We start from the raw sequence: 19,770 nt of genomic DNA, 5'->3' as shown, positions 1-19,770 counted from the left end.
GAAGTTACTGCTCTCTTGTGATAATTTTATGTTCCTCTTTGTCTGCTAGATTCTTTGTAAGGCTAAAATATTGAACATTGTTTTCTAAATAAGACTGCATTTCAAATAGCATGGATTAAGAACAGTCTAAAGGAAAGTACTATGCATTCAGAATCATCGAATATATTTCTGTAAAATGGCAACAAGATATCTATAAATGTTCTTCAGAGGGATCAAACTGCTAAAATATTTTATTATTCCTGTTTTATTCTGTTTCAAGAATGACTGATTAATTCATATTTTCTAGTAGCTTGTTGTTAAGGGACTAATATTTTCCACATATTCTACATTTTAACTGCATTCCCACTAATTAAGAAAATCCTTTTTAAAAAATGTTTTCAACAGGAGTTTTGACTTTTCTACAAACAAGGTAAAGATACTAATACTGTTTGACTTCAGAAAGCTGTTTTGCTGTATTTTTTAATAATCCCATGTAATGTTTTTTATATTCTATTTTCTCCAAAAAACACATTTGTCTCATTATTTATGTAAGAATATTATTTTATTTACCATAGTCATGAAAACACTGAACAAATTGGAATACAAACTTCCATAGAAATAAATAATTACGTGTTAAATGTAAAAAAAGGAGAACTTATTAGAGAATTTTTATTGCACATAACTAAACATGGTTACATTTAAAACTATAGATTTTGCAAAGAAATTGCATGAAAATTTGTCTGTAATATCAAATCTTTGTTGTCCTTACAAGTAATACATGTAAATGAATGTAGGGGGGAAGGGGTAGATATATGATGAAATGTCTTTAGCTACCTTCAGCCCATGGACACAAAAGAAAAGAAACACCCATATTCCTTGTTCCCTTCATTTCTTCTCCTCCTTACCCCTCCTCTCCTTCCCTTTCCCTCCTCCTTATGTCTCTCCACCCCTTTTGGCTCCTTTAGAGTCCTCTTCACTCATCACCCCACCCCTTCCTAGGCAAGCCCATTCTCTACTCCTCCTCTGTCTTCCCTGCCTGTTGCTCCCTCTCTACTACCCATATGGCCTCCTTATGTCTCCATTTCTTTTTTCAGTTCTCTCTCTGCTTGCCTCCTCACCCTTTCTTTCCCCAGAACTCTCAATCCTTCTTCCTTTCTTATTCCTTTCCCCTTTTTTCTATCTTGCTCCTCCCAGAAGATGCCACAACTCCCAGCCCTTTCTTAGGATAACAAATGACTGCTATCCCCCACCACCCATTTATTGAGAAGACTACGAAATTTGGGATTTTAGCTCAAAAAATTGCAACACATTTGTAGTTGCCTAGTGGTTACAAACTTTTTATAATCACTATAAAAAGAAGCTATTTTTCTTCCCAATCCAACTTTAGAGGGGGAGTGTTTGATACTTCCAGTACCTTGACATCACATTAAGCTCTATTTATTTTCCTTTTTCTCTTTAGATGCAAAAAACAATAAGTATAAAATTTTGCTGATGTGTTTGTGTGCTCTTAAGCTCAAAAAGAGTTGAAAGAGATCTTGTTCAGCCAATTTTTGTTTTGTCATGAATAAAAGTAAAGTTTCAGTGATTTAAGACAGTACATCTTATGTTTCCTATGGGTTTTACAAGAAAATTGTGTGAGTAGATAAGCTTTGGAAAAGTTACAGGAGGTATCTAAATATACAGCATCCTGGGAACTGTCATAAATTTCTGGGCTGGGGGTTTCTTATATATGCCCTCATAACTTCAGAGACAGCACAGCTCTAATGGACACTCACTTCTAGTTCACACACAGGAAATTTCTGGAACATAAGTCCTCAAAAAGAATTTTGGTCTTTTTACAAATTTGTGAAAGTTGCATTTAATTCGTGTGTTTTATTTCACCAATGGAGAAACATGGTCTGTTTTATATTTCCTGTAGTTTTTAAACATGCCAAATTTTAAGTGCAAAGATGCGTCACCTAGTGGCTGACAAGCCAGGTTACCATTTACATGACGAATGCCAATATTAATGTTACATAGCTGGCTTCAGTAGTTTATAATGTGCTTTAAAAAAATAACATGCATGAATTTTGAATGTTAACACTGCTTTCCTAAGGAAATTAGTATATTATAGATAAAATAATATAAACACACATACTGACACAAAAACACAATGGTAACAATATTCAGAGACTGTTTGGAAATTAGCTTAAATGTTATGGCTATTAAAAAATTCCACATATGACGATTTTTAAAATATTTTTCATATCTCTGATATGACATAAGTATTTTTTATTTGACATAAGTATTTTATTCACTATTTGCTAGATTAATTATAGACAGCTGTTACTAAGTAATATTACTTCATTTGAACAAAAACAAACTTTATTTTAATTAAATGTGTACCAATATTTGAGTTTGTATATTTTGCTATAGTGATAATTCCAGTAAAGTGAACTGTGGGTTTTTAGCTGTTTTCAAATTTTAAAACTATAAATAAACTCAGAGAATCAGTTTCTTATTAGAGATCATGAGAATCTATCTTTCACTATGCTTTAAGAGAGAATTTGTAACTTGATCAAGTAACATTCGCGATTTCTGCTTTGTGTTTGTCCCTGCAATTAAACATACTAAACTAACAGAAAAATGAAGCATAAATTTAGAGACAATTGTACTTTTAAGGGGAGAGGATGCATCCTTGCTCACATATCTCAGGGCCGGTCATCTAACATGGATCAGTGCTTCATTTGAGATGACAAAACTAGAAAATGACAGAGAAATTAAAAGAAATTATCAGTTCCATGTGAGTAAATAAAGTATTATAATACAAAATTTCATGTTTTTGTGTCCATGATACCTTGCATTTCCTTACCTGAGCTTTGAAAAGTTAGGATTTTCAAAACTGTCTATTTATGTATAGGCCTTTAGATCACCTGATGTTCTGATGTTGAATACTCTTTTTTTTTTTTTTTTTTTTTTTTTTTTGAGATGGAGTTTCGCTCTTGTTACCCAGGCTGGAGTGCAATGGCACAATCTCGGCTCACCGCAACCTCCACCTCCTGGGTTCAGGCAATTCTCCTGCCTCAGCCTCCTGAGTAGCTGGGATTACAGGCACACGCCACCATGCCCCTCTAATTTTTTTGTATTTTTAGTAGAGACGGGGTTTCACCATATTGACCAGGATGGTCTCGATCTCTTGACCTCGTGATCCTCCCGCCTCGGCCTCCCAAAGTGCTGGGATTACAGGCTTGAGCCACCACGCCCGGCCTTGAATATTCTTTAGATGATCTAAAGACCTATACATAAAAAGATATTTTTATTAAATTCTAGAATTAAACATTTCAGCATTATAAGAAAAGAAAGCAAAGGCACTGGAACAATTCTGGGAAAGAAGGAAAGACTGTGTGATTAAATGCCTTTTAACTAATTCAGATTCCTGGATTGATGTCTTATCTACAGGCTTCTTTTTAAAAAGAAATCAAATCAAGAATGAGTGGCTGTTGAGTTTGCCAGGATTATAGTTGAGGCTAAAGGACAGCTCCTCAGGAAATCCCTGTTCTACATCTACAATCATATGCTGGACCTTGAGTTGTCACTCAGAGAAAGGAGTGCCATCTACCGAAACATCCACGGTTTCCATTGTGAATGGCTTCTTTGGTGCAGAGTTCCAAAAATTATGTAGCCCAGCTTTTTTATTTTGTAACATCTAGTGATATCACCGTCTTGAAGTGATTAAAGTAGATTGCTTAAGAATTAAAGCTTTAAAGATGAAAGATGTTATTGCTTTTGCTGGACATGAGGAACAGTTGTAAAGTTTCCAGGTCTACAATAACTTTCTGGAACCCTCTCAGTGAACTGTTTCTTGTAAAACAGTTTTCCCTAGGAAAAAAAGCTCAATCTCATTGTTTCCACACTCAAAAAAAAAAAGTCATATAGTGTAAAACAACTATCCAGACTTTTCAAAGGGGAAGCTTTGCCTGTTTCATGTCAAGATGACAACGGAAAAAATGAGATAGCTACTCTTACATAAATCATTTGTGAACTGCAGTTTGGGGAGTTACATTAACCACTAAAATTTCAGTCTGTGTCTAATGAAAACACAGCAGAAGTGGATTCCTTTCAGATTAACTAATAAAACCCTTGTTTTTTTCCATGACTGAGGTCAAGCACTGCTGTTTAAAATGTAGTCTTAACGGACAAAATGAAACATTGAAAGAAGATAAGTCAAAATGTCCAAAAGATATAAACATATAAGAGAAAAGATCTAGAAATTATTAAAAGTTAAATTTGCCTCGAAAACTAATATTGAGAAAGTACTGCTTCAGTAAAATAGCGTATATTTTTTCTGAAACTGTTTCTCTGTAGTATTTGACATTGGAGGATGACAGAGACTGCATTTATCAAGTAAATTAAAATCATAGAAATACTCTTTGGAGTTGCATAACATATTCACAACTTTCAAGTTTCATTCAACGAAAATATCTAACGAACATAGATATGCATTAATATGAATCATTTAATAACTATATTTTCTGAAAAATGGGTACTAATGAGACATCTTAAACATATTTTTGCATTGGATCCAGAAGTCTTGTCTGTCTGGTATTATTGTTATTAGAATCTTACTTCTGTGTATATAGCAAAACATATGCTGTGTTTCTGAATCACACATTTATTTTGTTGGTGGTCTGGATGTCATCAGGGTGGCTTTAGAGATATAACCCTTCCTTATAAGGTCAAGAGAAAATAAACAGGAGAATTTAACTCCAAATGGCATCTTTCTGTTTTGAGGCCAGATAGAAAAGATACTTTGCAGAGAACTGTTTTCCTTAAAAATACCCCTATCTAGACTCAGATTTTAACCTTGCAGGGACAAAAAAAAAATCACATAGGACAGAGCTTTGAAGTTGGCCTCTTTAATCGTACTCAGTTTTGAAACAGCAGAAAGAAAATAGAATGCAGTAATTAAGAGTATCAAATTTAGAGAAAGCCTTCTTACACTCAAATCTTCTTTTTTACCCTGACTGTGTAACCTTGGGAAAATTACTTAATGTTTCTATGGTTTGGATTCCTCATCTGTAAAATTAGGATTATGACAGCTCTAAGCTCACAGGGCCTTTGGGAGTATGAAGCAAAATAGATATGCAAAGTACTCAGACCAGTTCCTACAAGACAGAAGGTACTATACAAGCTCTGCCTACCACTAGTTTTACTAACACTGGCAAATAAAATGAAGGAAGAAATTAAAGTACTTAGTAACTCAGTGATAAGGATGGTGAAATGTAAAATTTTATTTATAAGAATATAAAATTTAAAGTTATTTTCCAACTGTAATAAGTAGAATATATTCTCTTCAATGTTTTTATAATTGGACCCTAAGCAGATTTTATTACATATGCAGTTGTTGGTCGTTAGATATATGATACTATAAATTTTCTAATTATCTAATTATGTTATTTTAACATAATACAATACTAATCAACTTAAAGGAAATTTCTAATTGAAGATTGAAAAATCATATATTTATAAAATATGAAACAAGAAAATATCTACAAATGCTAATTTATCAATTTACCTTTCCTGGAGACAGCAAGAATAAATAGAATATTTTTTGATGATGCAAAACAATGCCTTTATATTAAAATCATTCAGCTAGAATGTCTACAGATATTTTCTTCATAGTCCTTTTTGTTAAGTCATCTAACATATTTTAAGATACTCTAACAGATACATAAGCCACAGAAAAAAATATTTTATTAAAATTTATATTTTTCAAACAGTTTCATTTTTTTTAAAACAGCATCATTTAAAAGCCAAACCAAACATGTTTCAATTGGAAACTATATGAACTCCAGCAACCCACATGTACAAAATAATCAGCTTTCTAAAGCAATAAAAATAAATTATGATAATTTATATATCATATCTGTGATTCTTAGATTTTAAGATTAAAGAACACCTTTTCTCATAAAAGGGTCAGCAAAAAGAGAAAAGGAAAAAATATTCACTTTCTATTTAAGCCGAATTAACAATTTTATTAGATGCTTTAGGTGATAATATAATTGCTCCAAAAATAGTATTAAGATAAACATAAATTGCATTTTTTTTGGTCCTAACAGTATGATTTCTTCAAGTCAGCATGATTTAACATAAAGAATAGAAACAAAAATCACAAAAAAGTAAGCTTTACGCACATCTAAAAATATAAAATTATGTTATGTGGCTTTATTTTTCTCTAAAATTCCAAAAGAGAAAACTAGGAAAGAGCTAAGAGTGGTTTAAGTCATGTGATAGCTTCAATATGTTTTATGTTATAGATCCCAGCAAGGAGATGATTGAGTCTAATGCCTTGCTTGTGTGATCACAAGTAAATTTCTTTCAGAATTTACTCTGTAGTAGGGAATAGAAACACCAAATGACATGGGAGATGGAGTTTAAAATTAATTACAGATTGGAGCAGAGAGATTTAGTTAAAACAACAAAAATAAAGGAAGTAATTGGAAAATCCATAACTTTCCAATAGTAAAATGAAATCATTTGCCTTTTATTTAATCTTTTTGGGAAAAAATAAACTTATTTTTTACCAAAGCTACTCTGAATACAGATATCTAAGAAATGAAGAGAATAATATGAGATGACTTATTTCTGAATCCCATTTTCTATTCTATTTCTAAATGTTGCAAATGGCTAACTAGAACATTTTTATTCCTCTTGAAACAAAACATTTTCTTCCTTGACTTTGCCATAATTTTCCCACATATTATCAGGTATTAAACTAAGGTCCATGAAACACCAGTCTAAGAGGTTTTGCTTTCAGTAGAATATATTACTAACCATATTTTGTCATGCATAGGATAATAAAGCAAGCTACACAAACCTCTATTTTTTCAGCAAAGGTAAATAAGTTTGAAAAACACAGAAAGGCCTAATTTTCAGCTGCAAGTTTTTACAGGAACTGACTTTTCAGGAGAGCCAAATTTATTTCAAGTGACTGTGAAATAGTTATGGCAATAAACAAAGCAGCATTAATTTTTATTTTTTAAGCATTCCAACTCTCTTTTCATTTTTTACTTAAAACAATATGACTTTCTAAAGTAAAACAAAGTATGCACACACCATGTTGACTGTCATGTGCAGGTCAGGAGGGAAAAAATACCTTAAGAATATGACAATGTTTTAAATTGCACTAAAACAATCTTTATATTGAGACCTCTGTGTTTTTAAAAAGTACTATGATATGTTTCTAATAAAATTTGGAAACAATAAGCTAAATTACTACTTAAATTTTTATAACATTGAGTTTAACCCTATTTTAACAAATTCATTTACAATTTTAATGTCAACATTGTGCTCATTTATTTAATAATTAGCAGAACAAATGGACAGTACTGTATTTCTAATGATGTGAGGACAGCCTTAATGAGACATAAACATAGAAGGATGAATATATAGGAGGGGAAAGTATTTATGTTAATTTCTAGGTAGATCAAGAACATATAGAAGATATTTAAAATAGGAAATGTTTGACCGTAACTTTAACTATTATCCTCATTTGTCTTTAATATGCCTTTAGTATTTAAGAGTTGCTTTTTGTAACCCACATGCTGTATTAAATGTAAAAAGATATTCCTGATCCAGAGGCAAAGAGCTCAAAGAATCATCAGTACAATCTAACCATGTTTTTGAGGATGGATCTGGGAGGGCTTAAAATATATATTAATGGGAAAATCTTCAGTTGAAACTAATCTGTAGGAACATTTCACATAAAGTTGATTTAGAGAGAAATTTTAAGTGGTTCATTTTAAGAAAAAGTACCAATGCGAGGCATGTGTTCCATGTAATTTCACTTCACAATCTTCCAACCCCAAATCTTCAGACGTTTTCTGTAAACTGGTGAACTTAGGACTTAAATATAAGATGCCACTTCTGTCTAGAGAACAAATGAGTTTAAAGATTGACCCTCCTATGTTATTGGTGTTCACACCCATGTGTAAATGATTGTTTGTTCTTCTCTTAAATATATTTTCCATAACACCATTCAAACAGGCCTACTTCATTTGCACTGAGACAAGCTTTTCGGTGTTCAGCTTTTAGATTCACTAAGAATTAAGAAATGCTCCTTTAAAAGCTTAGGAAATGTATATAGAAAATATAGCCCACGTTTTTATGTATGTGTTTCAAGCATAAGGGAGGAATTAGAATAACTTTTTAAAATAAACAAATTACTTGCCTACCTAAAATTGCAATTAAAAAATGAAGCTTTCCTTCAGTAGTTGTAAACTACATTGCGAAATTGTAACACGAAGAAAGAATGGATTTTGTTAAACTTCTCGAATAGATCAAGTGTGTTGTATAATATCGTTAAATTTGTATCAGAACACAAAAATGGAAATGAAAGGGGAAAGCAATTTCAGTACTCTCTAGAGTCTAGGCTTTGAAATTCTTTTTGGTTAACATTTAGTAAATCAGCTAAACATTTCAACTTATTTAAATATGAACCTAAATTATTATTTCCCCAGATAGAGAGATAATACAGAAACAAGAATTTGAAAAGGTAATCTTTGTGGATGCACGTAGTGCCCAGATGGAAAAATCTCAGGAACACTGAAAGGCCTCTTGACCACTAGGTAGTAAAAAGTACTTTTGAACTACTTGCCTACCCAGAAGCAGCCCTCCTTCAGTAGACATTTTAGCAATCATGGCTTTGAGAAATAAAAGTTTCGCTGTCTCACAAAAATATAAATTACTGAACAGAACATCATTTGTTGTTTGCAACAATTTTTGCAGATGCTTAGAGACTTATTATTTATGCACTCAATTACTGGCAAACTATCACACTAATTATCAAGAACTAAAGTTGTATTTAAGCAGAATCCACAGCTAATGCTTTAAGAATTGAGACCAGGTTTTGTTTTGGCAATTCCTAAGCTGATTCATTGTTAATAGCTGCTGAAATTTCAGTACCTTGCATATAATTATGAAGCAAGTCTAAAATTTTGGTTGAAGCAAATTTTTTAACATTTCAAGCCACAAATACAGATGGTTGTGATTCATGTTTTCCCTGTTATTTTTACATATTCCTTGCCAATATTTATTTTTAAAGCATCATGGTTTTTTCTTTTTGGTGATTTGGAAATGACTTTCCATCCATATGGGATATACAGTATATTATGTCATATCATGTTGACCTACTAATGCCAAACAGAGCTAACAGTGACATTCAATACACACAATAAGTTCTGTTAAAGCTTTTTCCAGGAAAATCTGGTGAAGTTTTATGGTGCCAAAATTAGCTCAGTTTTCCCCTGAATTTCTCTACGAGGTTAATAAAATCCAGAAAGTCTTCAGAGTTAGTGACAAAACCATCTTTTTAGTTTAGTTTGATGCTCCCATCTGCTGTTAAAGCAAAGAATAGCAATTGGGTAGAAAAGCTTATTTCCAACGGTGCAATTAATACATACATGTTTAAATATTGTGTGATATACATTGATGTTAAATCTTACTATAAATGAAATTAAAATACCTGCTGGCATTAAGGAAAATTGACTATGGTGTGCCAATTTTATGTTAATAAGCAGATATGATATTTTAATTAACTGCTTGCTACTTAGCAAATTATGGAGGGAAAATATAATATTCTAATGAAAGGAAGAAATTATTTGTTTCAAACCATCTCAAGTTTGGCTATTGTTAATTAGTAGTCCTGACAGGGTAACAAAAATCACATTTCAGCAAAACCTGAGGGAACTTCATGTCTTCTAACTTGATTTTCAGCTGTCGAAGGAGGATGTTCCCATCTTGGCCAGACCTATGCGGATCGAGATGTCTGGAAGCCAGAACCATGCCAAATATGTGTCTGTGACTCAGGATCCGTTCTCTGCGACGACATAATATGTGACGATCAGGAATTAGACTGCCCCAACCCAGAAATTCCATTTGGAGAATGTTGCGCAGTTTGCCCACAGCCTCCAACTGCTGTGAGTTTAAAGATAAACTGTATATCTTCAATATTCATATTTAGACACATGAATACTTCCTATGTCATAGGAGCCTAAAGGAAATGAAAGTCATGTCTGTCAAACAGCCATGTTGGCATTCCAAGTAAAAAGTAGACATTTCAATTTAGAAATAAGGATTGGTTAGAATCTGGGTTAAGAAATAATGTGCAAATTCTGTGCCTATTTTAAATTGTTTCTTTTCCATTTATTAGCCTACTCGCCCTCCTAATGGCCAAGGACCTCAAGGCCCAAAGGGAGATCCAGTAAGTAAACATTCTTCAGTGGAATAAAATTAATACTAATGGTAATTCTAGTAAGAGCTTGCTCTTTTTCTTTTCATATCCCTTCTAGATTTGAACGTCCATCATACATTCTCTTTAGTACCACATATTTGAATAATGGCACCAAACAGCAAACTGAGAATCCATAATTGTACATGTAAAGATTTCAATTCCCCAAAATTCATATTATGTCTTCACCTCCATGATCAGTTTGAAGAAAACATACAGGTCAATATACAAAGGAATACATTATGCTTAAATTATTCACAGATTTTGATTAAAAAGTATGTGTTATGAAGAAAATGTATTACTTAACATTTATTCCTCATATTAAAAGCAGGGAAACAAAATCTAATAATGATTCTGATTCACCAGGATTTTTCACTATTTACCTCTTTTTTTATTAGGGCCCTCCTGGTATTCCTGGGAGAAATGGTGACCCTGGTATTCCAGGACAACCAGGTTCCCCTGGTTCTCCTGGCCCTCCTGGAATCTGTGAATCATGCCCTACTGGTCCTCAGGTATAATAAATTACAGTATTTAAAAATCCCATTATAAAGCTTATCTAGTTCATCTTCTTTCTTTACTCTATGCTGTATCTCCCTATTGTTAGCTCTTTGTATGTGTTCTCTGGTTCTTTGTATTTAATAAATCCTTATTTAGTGTTTTCATGTATTAGGCACTATTCTAACTGCTCTATAAGTATGCATTCTTCCTCATAATGCTAATGTTATTGCTACTATATCCTTGGAAAATTTGCCAACTTCCCAGTAGATATATAGCATACACATTATGTAGAAGTGAACTATCAACTTATAAAAAATTAACCTACATAATTCAGTTAGTACTACATCTATACTTTATTCCCTTAGTAACACCAATGTCAAAGCCTCTAAAAGTTTAGACAAAAAGCAGTTGAATAACTAAAAACATTCATGCTGAACTCAAATCAACAAGATAATTTCTGCCTATGAAACTGCTCTTGCTAATACTTCAGAGCACATCTTGGTTCTTCTGAGGTGTGGCAACCAACTAACTCGGCATATAAAACAATCAAACAAATAAATATGACAAAATTTCTGTTGCATGGAATTAGGTGAAATAAGAAAACATATGACACAAATCTCTGTGAGGTTAAAAAGTGCTTTTCAAAAAGCAATTCAGCAAGAGCCAAAGGATATTGTCTAACTTCTTACTCTGGTAACCAAATAGAACCTAACTCTAGGCCTAGATCTTAGGATAAAGTTTTGAAGAAATCCAATAAGCATATGAGCTTTTCTACTATTTTTTTACTTATTTTCTATGGAGATGTTTATTTGAGTGAATATTTGAGTCATATTAACCAGAATCCAGGGGATATGAATTTTACTTGTATCATTCACTGTAGGAAAAATAATTTGAGTTCTTTTTTTTTTTTTTTTTTTTTTGGCTCAATATGAGAAGGTGTATTATATGATCTCAAGACTCTTTTGGCCTCAAACAGTCTATGATCCTATGTTTGTAGTGATGGAGGTACTGCTTAGAAATAATAGCAGCATAATGGAAAAATTGGGGGGAATTAACATTGAACACAGTGGAAAGATTGGTGCATCAAACAACGAAATGTTTCTGTAGGATATCTAATGTTTAATTCTACAAAAAGACAGGAGAAACAAGATAATTAGTTAATACATACCACATCTTTTGGCACACAAAAATCTATCAGTAGATAGTAGATGTTGCTTGCCCTTCTAAATGCTTTTTGAAAGAATGATGAACTGTATATTAACATGATCATATCTGTTTGCTCTCCTTGCCACAGAACTATTCTCCCCAGTATGATTCATATGATGTCAAGTCTGGAGTAGCAGTAGGAGGACTCGGTGGCTATCCTGGGCCAGCTGTATGTACAAATGTTTCTCGGCACTTTAGAGCTTTATTATCTTACTGGTTTGTTAAATCTTGAACAGTTGCTTTCTAGGAATTCAGTATTTTTATGGAATTGTGCAAAATAGCTTATTCTTACTAAGGTCAGAAAAGAAAATGCTTTTCTATCTCAACTCATTTTTTCTTATATTATGCCTGTATTGCCACTTCTCCTTTATATAATCACCTGGTATACAGAGGTCCATCTTCCTTCATGCTTAGGTCTCACACTCATATATTCTCTAATTTTAATCACATTTTGTTACTCACTTCCACTTTTCCTTTTTCTCACCTAAGTTCTTCAGAATCTTCCTTTTATGTCTTTTCTTTCATTAAATGCTACTTTCCAGATGACAGTTCAGATAATGAATGTCAAATGCCACAATCAGTGTCACCTCCAATCCTCAAATCAAAAATAAATACTTCCAGAATTCATTGATTCTTCAAGTTTATCTACTTTAAATAATAGCTATTCATCTTGTAACTGAAGGGTTTTCATCATTGTAAATGACCTAGAGTTTTGATAGAAGAAAATAACTGAAATAATTGAAATCTGGGCACATGTGCACAATATGTACTGGCCCATGTACATGACCCTGGTTATAGAACAGGCTCTCAGGAGAATCAATAGTAGTGAAAGTTATAATTTCACTGCAGGCAACAGGTACGTAAGTGTAAATAAAGCATAGCACTGGATTCTCTGTTATTGAGGAGGATTGCTGCTCAGACCATTGGGCTGTATATTCATGACTTCCAAAATTAGAGAGAACAAATTTTTTCCCAATAGATTTAAATGACATATAAAGGAAGACCTTTAGCATTAACATAAAGTATATCACAAAAACAGAATTTTAGGTATCTTGACTATTTTAAGAACTGTGATTTCTATTGTATGTCTTCAAAGCCAGAAAGAAAATTATGTTAATTTATGTATACGTTGGGTCTTACTTAGCTCCATCCACATTATTAATCCTATTTTTAATCAAATATAAAGTTTTTACTAAAAAACAAAAACTAAAGTCAACAGGTATTGACATTTCAGAAAGTGTTTTTAAGAGAAAATGTAAATATACAAACTATTGTTTTATAAATTTGCTATCGATAGTTAGAAACAGCATGCTACAAAACTGAAGCATGCTGCTTTCATCATGCTGAAGGTTTTCTAGTTTAATCTGTATTTTGGAACAGTAATAAATCAAGTGTCCTATGTAAGATGATTCTTGTGTGATCATATAAATCTCTATGTCAATTAACTCTGTGATATCTATATCAACATAATTATGGATTTAGGGTTGATTTACATTATTATTTTAGATACCTGATACAGTATTTATAATGTGACAATAACTATTGTTCCACACTGAGTTTGACTGACAAGCAACAAATTGCTTCTTTACCAGTGCAATATAATTCTCATATTGCAGGGATTTTCATAGCATTGTGTACTAATTTTTCCAAATTTTTAATTCCCCTCCTTAGGAGTTCAGGACAACATTTTATAACATTTATTAACAATTTATATGAAATCAGTGAGAATTTCATTAATGTTTGCTTGCTAATATCTTTATTGTAGATCTCATGAATCAAAAATAGTTATTAAAAGTGAGATATAATTGTTCGCAGTTTTAACAATGCCAGTATTATTCCTAAAGAGTGTTAATCACTTTGAAGCATGGATAAAGTGGATTTTACATTCATTTATTTTGTTTTTCATTCAAATTCACATTTCAGGGCCCCCCAGGTCCTCCCGGTCCCCCTGGTACATCTGGTCATCCTGGTTCCCCTGTAAGTATAGCCATTGGTGGTGTTTTCTTCATTGTTAGAAAAATCAGATTAATGTATATTCTGCTATAATTCAGCCATTCCAGCATGCATAATCCCAATTAACTGGAGAAGTCATACCAAGAAAATGCTTAAGGCTTCAAAGGTGGAATTCCATATTTAATTCCTTTCCACCAACAATTATTAGCAATTAAGACCCTGGTAAAATTAAACCATGTTAATTTGCATGCAATATGGCTTTTAGTCCAAAACCATTCTTTTTGAACTAAAAGCTATATCACATGCAAATTAATGGAATGCAATATATTAACTTCATTCAGATCTGAAAAAATTTTGGTCTCAATATTTATAAACTGGAGTAAAATTTTGCTGATTACATTCACAATCCTGATTTCTTACTGTCAAGACATAAGTGAATTATATGAAGATTTTTGTTACTTTTAAAATATTTACATATTCTACTCACTAGGGATCTCCAGGATACCAAGGACCCCCTGGTGAACCTGGGCAAGCTGGTCCTGCAGTAAGTAACAATTAAATTTATTTTAATAAGTTGATAATTCTATATGGAACCTACCTTTGTTTTCTCGAACAAGTATAGATCCTTACAAAATGAAGATTACATTTATCTTTAAATGTGTAAATAAGAACAAGAATTTTATCGAGTCTTTTGGACTCTTTCAATTGTTTAGCCATCTTACAGACATTCCTTAATAAGGGAATTCCCTCATGATTAGCCGTCAAAATAGTCCACTTCCCAGAGCTGATACGCATTCTATATATATTAAATATAGATTTCACTTTTCTGTAACCACCCAGTTCACTCTTATATCTACTCTACTGAAAAATATGTATAATTATATATATTTACATATGTAAATATGTACATATGTCAAAATGTATATATGCATATATGTTAGACAGTAACATATGATCTAAGAGAGTCCTCCAGAAGGATATGCTGTGTAAATAAGCAAATAAAATGGAGTTATTTAAATACAATATTTCATGAAATTTGGAAGTACCTTTATATTTAAACATGTTTAATATTCCGAAAAGTGTAGAAATACATTTAAATTTATAAATACACACATGTAATATCAAATACAGATAAATGATGCTTTAATTTTTATTAACAATAAGTTGATATAATAGAAGTATAATATTAACTCAATTTAATATCAATATCATGATAATATTTAGTATCATTTTCATTATGCAAAACATTAAAAGTTTTTTCTAAAAGGAGGTTCCTTCCTGGAATACATACTGTTTAATAATAAGTTGTAACAGGAAAACTTACCAGTCTATTTGTTTTTTATTTCCTTATTTTCAGGGCCCTCCAGGACCTCCTGGTACTATGGGTCCATCTGGTCCTGCTGGAAAAGATGTAAGTTTTTAAAAATTCAATAAGAATACAGCAAAATTTAACTTGGGATATTCTAAACAGCATTTGTTTTATGTCAGAATCCCAGAAGAAAATAATGTTATTCAAAATATTGTTGTCTTACATTTTAGCTCATAATAATCTTTGAGTAGCTATACAGCCTTTGCACACATACATATAGATAGATCTTATTTGTGGAATTCCAAAATAAAACCCCCAAAGTGCTTTTTGACTGTTGAGATGACTCATCCATTGAATATATTATTTAACTGAAGGAGAATTAAGTGTTTCTGTGTGCCTCTTTTAATGATGAAATTGATACCACTACTTAATGAACTTGAGAACTTACAGATACCTTCAATTCTATGGCATTCTTTCTTTCCCTTTTAATTTCCAATAGCAAATTCTTTTTACTGGGTTGAGGAAGGGCTATATTATTTCAGTGACTAGAAGCACCTGCATTATCTTTCATAAGCTTATGTCAACTTAAGCTTATAAAAGGGGGGAAAGGCCCTGATCATACCTTCTACCAAGAAAGCTGATCTCAACTGTACATCTTGGGTAACCATTTTCATCAGTCCTTCATGAGAAAAATGCAAAGTAAAGTAATCACTTTGCTTATTGGCTACAATGTATTTTCTCATACATGATCGCCTTAGTATTCTTTATTTCTCCACCTAGGGAGAGTCAGGTAGACCAGGACGACCTGGAGAGCGAGGATTGCCTGGACCTCCAGTAAGTCTTCAGCATCTAATAAATTAATTGCAGTAATCTTAGCTTGAAAACTATTATGTAATGTAATTGAATTAAACTTAAAAACAGAAAGTGTTTTACTGCTAGACTGTGATACTATTTGAAGGTTCATTAATATTTTTTCATTAATTATTTTTAGGGTATTAAAGGTCCAGCTGGAATACCTGGATTCCCTGGTATGAAAGGACACAGAGTAAGTGGTTTCTCTCTTGCTTACAAGGTATCCCACTGGGCTATTTTACTCGCCTAATGAATTTTACTGGACAATTATATGCCAAAAAAAGGTAATTCTGACAATGAGTTAATTTGGGTTAAGTTTACAAAATTTATTTGTTGACCAAACTAGTCATTTTATGCAAAATAAAGGAGTTGATTTCTGGTGTATAAAATAATCTTGAAATATATAGTTTTCTTACTACCACTATCAAAAAAATAAAAACCTTTTACGAATTATGTTTTTTATTAACTTAGCATGATTTATAGATTGAGTTGAACAACTTTATTCTATTCAACACCTTATGTACATTCAACCAGCTGGGCCTAAAACCTATCAACTTAATTATAGGCCAGGCGCGGTGGCTCACGCCTGTAATCCCAGCACTTTGGGAGGCCGAGGCGGGTGGATCACGAGGTCAAGAGATTGAGACCATCCTGGTCAACATGGTGAAACCCCGTCTCTACTAAAAATACAAAAAAAATTAGCTGGACGTGGTGGTGCGTGCCTGTAATCCCAGCTACTCAGGAGACTAAGGCAGGAGAATTGCCTGAACCCAGGAGGTGGAGGTGCGGTGAGCCGAGATTGCGGCATTGCACTCCAGCCTGGGTAACAAGAGCGAAACTCAGTCTCAAAAAAAACAAAAAACCTTAATTATAATAAAATCTATGAAACTCATGTTTGCTACTCTATAGTTAAGGCAACTTTCTTACAGGACTAAACTTCACTTTCTAGTTAGTTCATATTTTCCTGCTGTAAAATCAGTGTGACATATCTTCAACCCATTTAAACAAGTTTTAAATTATTTAAGTTAATTTTGCAAGCAGTGTTATAAAGATCGATTATAAAAATTCAATGTAAATTTTATCAATCATTCTAGATTATTAATGGATTTTAATAATTTTGCTATTTTTATACACTTTGTAGGGCTTTGATGGACGAAATGGAGAAAAGGGTGAAACAGGTGCTCCTGGCTTAAAGGTAAATCACAACAAAATTATATTATATAAGTAAATTCATTAAATATTAAAGCTACATTTAAGATTCATATTGTGAGGCTTAACTTGTTTTCTGAAATTTATCTGAATTTTACTATTAGGTGTGAATAATTGTAACTAATTGAGGTATTAACGCTTTTATGAAAACTGATAACTTGAAGAGTCTAGATTAGAAATAGTTGAGCATCTTAATATAATTTATCAATTACTTCTCTTTAGTCTTTAAGTTTTTAAATACAGAAATTGAGATTTCTGGTAAATAAAATAGTTACAAAAAATTAATATTGTTAAAATGTATATCTTTTTCTAGGCTCCATAAACTTTTCCATAATATTCTATATTTAAAAATTGATAACATTCTCTTCCTCTTATATAAAATACTAATATATTTTATATGTATCTAGGGTGAAAACGGTCTTCCAGGTGAAAATGGAGCTCCTGGACCCATGGTAATTATGTTTCTTACATATAATGTTCAGTTTTATTACTAACCTCATGGTTACCTAAAACTGGCTTTGCTCCCACCCCAAGTGTTCTTACACATGCTAAGATTGGAGTAAGACCATGCTAATAATTTTACTCTGTAGGGTCCAAGAGGGGCTCCTGGTGAGAGAGGACGGCCAGGACTTCCTGGAGCCGCAGTGAGTATTGTTACTAACATTGCACAGCTACACCCAGAGTGACAGACTAGTGTCTCAGTAAAGTTTCTGGCCGTACAAATATGTTAGGATAATGACTTTCCCACAAAATAATACTCAAAGATACTGTGATGAAGTTTTGGCTCTAGTTAAAAGGAAATAAATAAATGTTTTACAATTATTATCTCTATTGAGAATTTTTGCATTAACTTTTCATATGCCATTAGAGCCATTATGTCTGTTTTCAGTCCTGAAAACAGAATCCGATCTTTCTACATTTGATTGTTGCTGTACATATCAGAATTGTAACCATTGACTTTAAAATGTATCATTAGTAAGCAGATTTTAATGTCTTGAAGAAAACTCATCTCACTTGAGTCAGAATTTTAGTCAAAATATTACGACCAGTCATTCAGAATTAAAAAGATATTTGATGTAAACTTCTTTTTTTAGGGTGCTCGGGGTAATGACGGTGCTCGAGGCAGTGATGGTCAACCAGTAAGTGACTTTGTATCTAACTCTTATTTGTCCAGGATAAAGAGAAATTATGGATTGTGGATTATTTAGTATTTTATAAATATCAACTCAGGTATATACGTATATGTATATATGTATATCTAATACACACATTAGCATCTTTATAATTTTTAAAGTGAAAAAATGTTGTGGCCCCAATATTTAATATTGTGTATATACACGTGATTAAAACTGGCACTAAGCCCATAAACAAATCTAGGTTCTGACATTCATTCTACTTGACCAAGTGCTAACATTTTAATAGTGCTCTCAATGTTAGTTAATATCCAGTATAAGACATGGCACTTAAAAAAGCCCTACAAAATGAATACAATAGATATTGTGTCCATTTTTAAACTGGAGTACAAAAGCTTCAGGGAAAAGTAACCTGCACTAAGTCACAGAATTCATGGCAAAGCAGGGAGAAGCCAAAACTTTCTAACTTTAGATTTCACTCTCTTCTTATTTTACCACATTGTTTCTCCACATAATATCCATAAAATATAAATATCATTTTAATCTACATAAACATTTTCTTTACTTTATATGTGCTCACTTATTTACTAGTATGTCAGCTTTTGTTTATTTGAAAAAGAGCTCTTAAAATTGTATTTAATTTTTTCAGGGCCCTCCTGGTCCTCCTGGAACTGCCGGATTCCCTGGATCCCCTGGTGCTAAGGTAAACATGTATTTCTATAGAAGGGTATAAAAATGTTTTGGAGACAACAGAAAATCATTAGATTGCTTCTTGCAACTGATTTTTTAATCAGTCGAATGGATAGCTTTTATCTGTACATGTCTTTAAAGCCCTATTCTTGATTCTAAGAAAGGTGTCCCTAGCATTCAACTATCTTGACATTTCTTCTGATGCCTTCTCTCTTTCTCCAGACTCTTTCTAGGAAACAGATAACAAAGTCACACACATAGTTATCATTTTTCTCTGCTTTTACGATTAATGATTCCTTGCTTTACCGGCAGTAACCTTTGGGAGATGTATTTAAACAGAACTGAAAGGCGAATTGGCTAAGTGAATAGAAGTGGTAAGAGAAACTGACTACATAAGGTTTTACCATTATGTAAAGGGTGAAGTTGGACCTGCAGGCTCTCCTGGTTCAAGTGGTGCCCCTGGACAAAGAGGAGAACCTGGACCTCAGGGACATGCTGGTGCTCAAGGTCCTCCTGTAAGTATGGTAGTTGAAGGAAGAGGGCAGCTACACTTACTCCGTGAAAGCATAGGCTTCAATACAGCTATCCATGAAAATTACTTTGAAAAAAAGTTGCTTAGTGCTCTACAACGATCCTCCTGTGATACATATTGATTTGATTAGTGGTAAAAATGA

At 32.6% G+C, this 19,770-nt stretch overlaps 1 protein-coding gene across 1 annotated transcript in view; it reads left to right on the top strand.

Moving 5' to 3' along the window:
* The window catches only part of COL3A1 (collagen type III alpha 1 chain), a 38,834-nt gene that overhangs the window by 533 nt on the left and 18,531 nt on the right, over nt 1-19,770 (top strand). Inside the window, exons 2-16 of the mRNA XM_002749551.6 lie at nt 9,733-9,935; nt 10,169-10,219; nt 10,645-10,758; nt 12,039-12,119; nt 13,874-13,927; nt 14,394-14,447; nt 15,261-15,314; nt 15,993-16,046; nt 16,204-16,257; nt 17,206-17,259; nt 17,681-17,725; nt 17,864-17,917; nt 18,368-18,412; nt 19,056-19,109; nt 19,513-19,611. Of these exons, the coding sequence (XP_002749597.1) occupies nt 9,733-9,935; nt 10,169-10,219; nt 10,645-10,758; nt 12,039-12,119; nt 13,874-13,927; nt 14,394-14,447; nt 15,261-15,314; nt 15,993-16,046; nt 16,204-16,257; nt 17,206-17,259; nt 17,681-17,725; nt 17,864-17,917; nt 18,368-18,412; nt 19,056-19,109; nt 19,513-19,611 (1,070 nt within the window). The remainder of the gene's footprint in view (nt 1-9,732; nt 9,936-10,168; nt 10,220-10,644; nt 10,759-12,038; nt 12,120-13,873; nt 13,928-14,393; nt 14,448-15,260; nt 15,315-15,992; nt 16,047-16,203; nt 16,258-17,205; nt 17,260-17,680; nt 17,726-17,863; nt 17,918-18,367; nt 18,413-19,055; nt 19,110-19,512; nt 19,612-19,770) is intronic.

The sequence above is a fragment of the Callithrix jacchus genome, chromosome 6 (genome assembly GCF_049354715.1).
Source record: "Callithrix jacchus isolate 240 chromosome 6, calJac240_pri, whole genome shotgun sequence".
In the NCBI taxonomy this organism is placed as follows: domain Eukaryota; kingdom Metazoa; phylum Chordata; class Mammalia; order Primates; family Cebidae; genus Callithrix; species Callithrix jacchus.
Note: the sequence above shows the minus strand (reverse complement) of the source record. Positions and strands in the feature narration are given on the sequence as shown.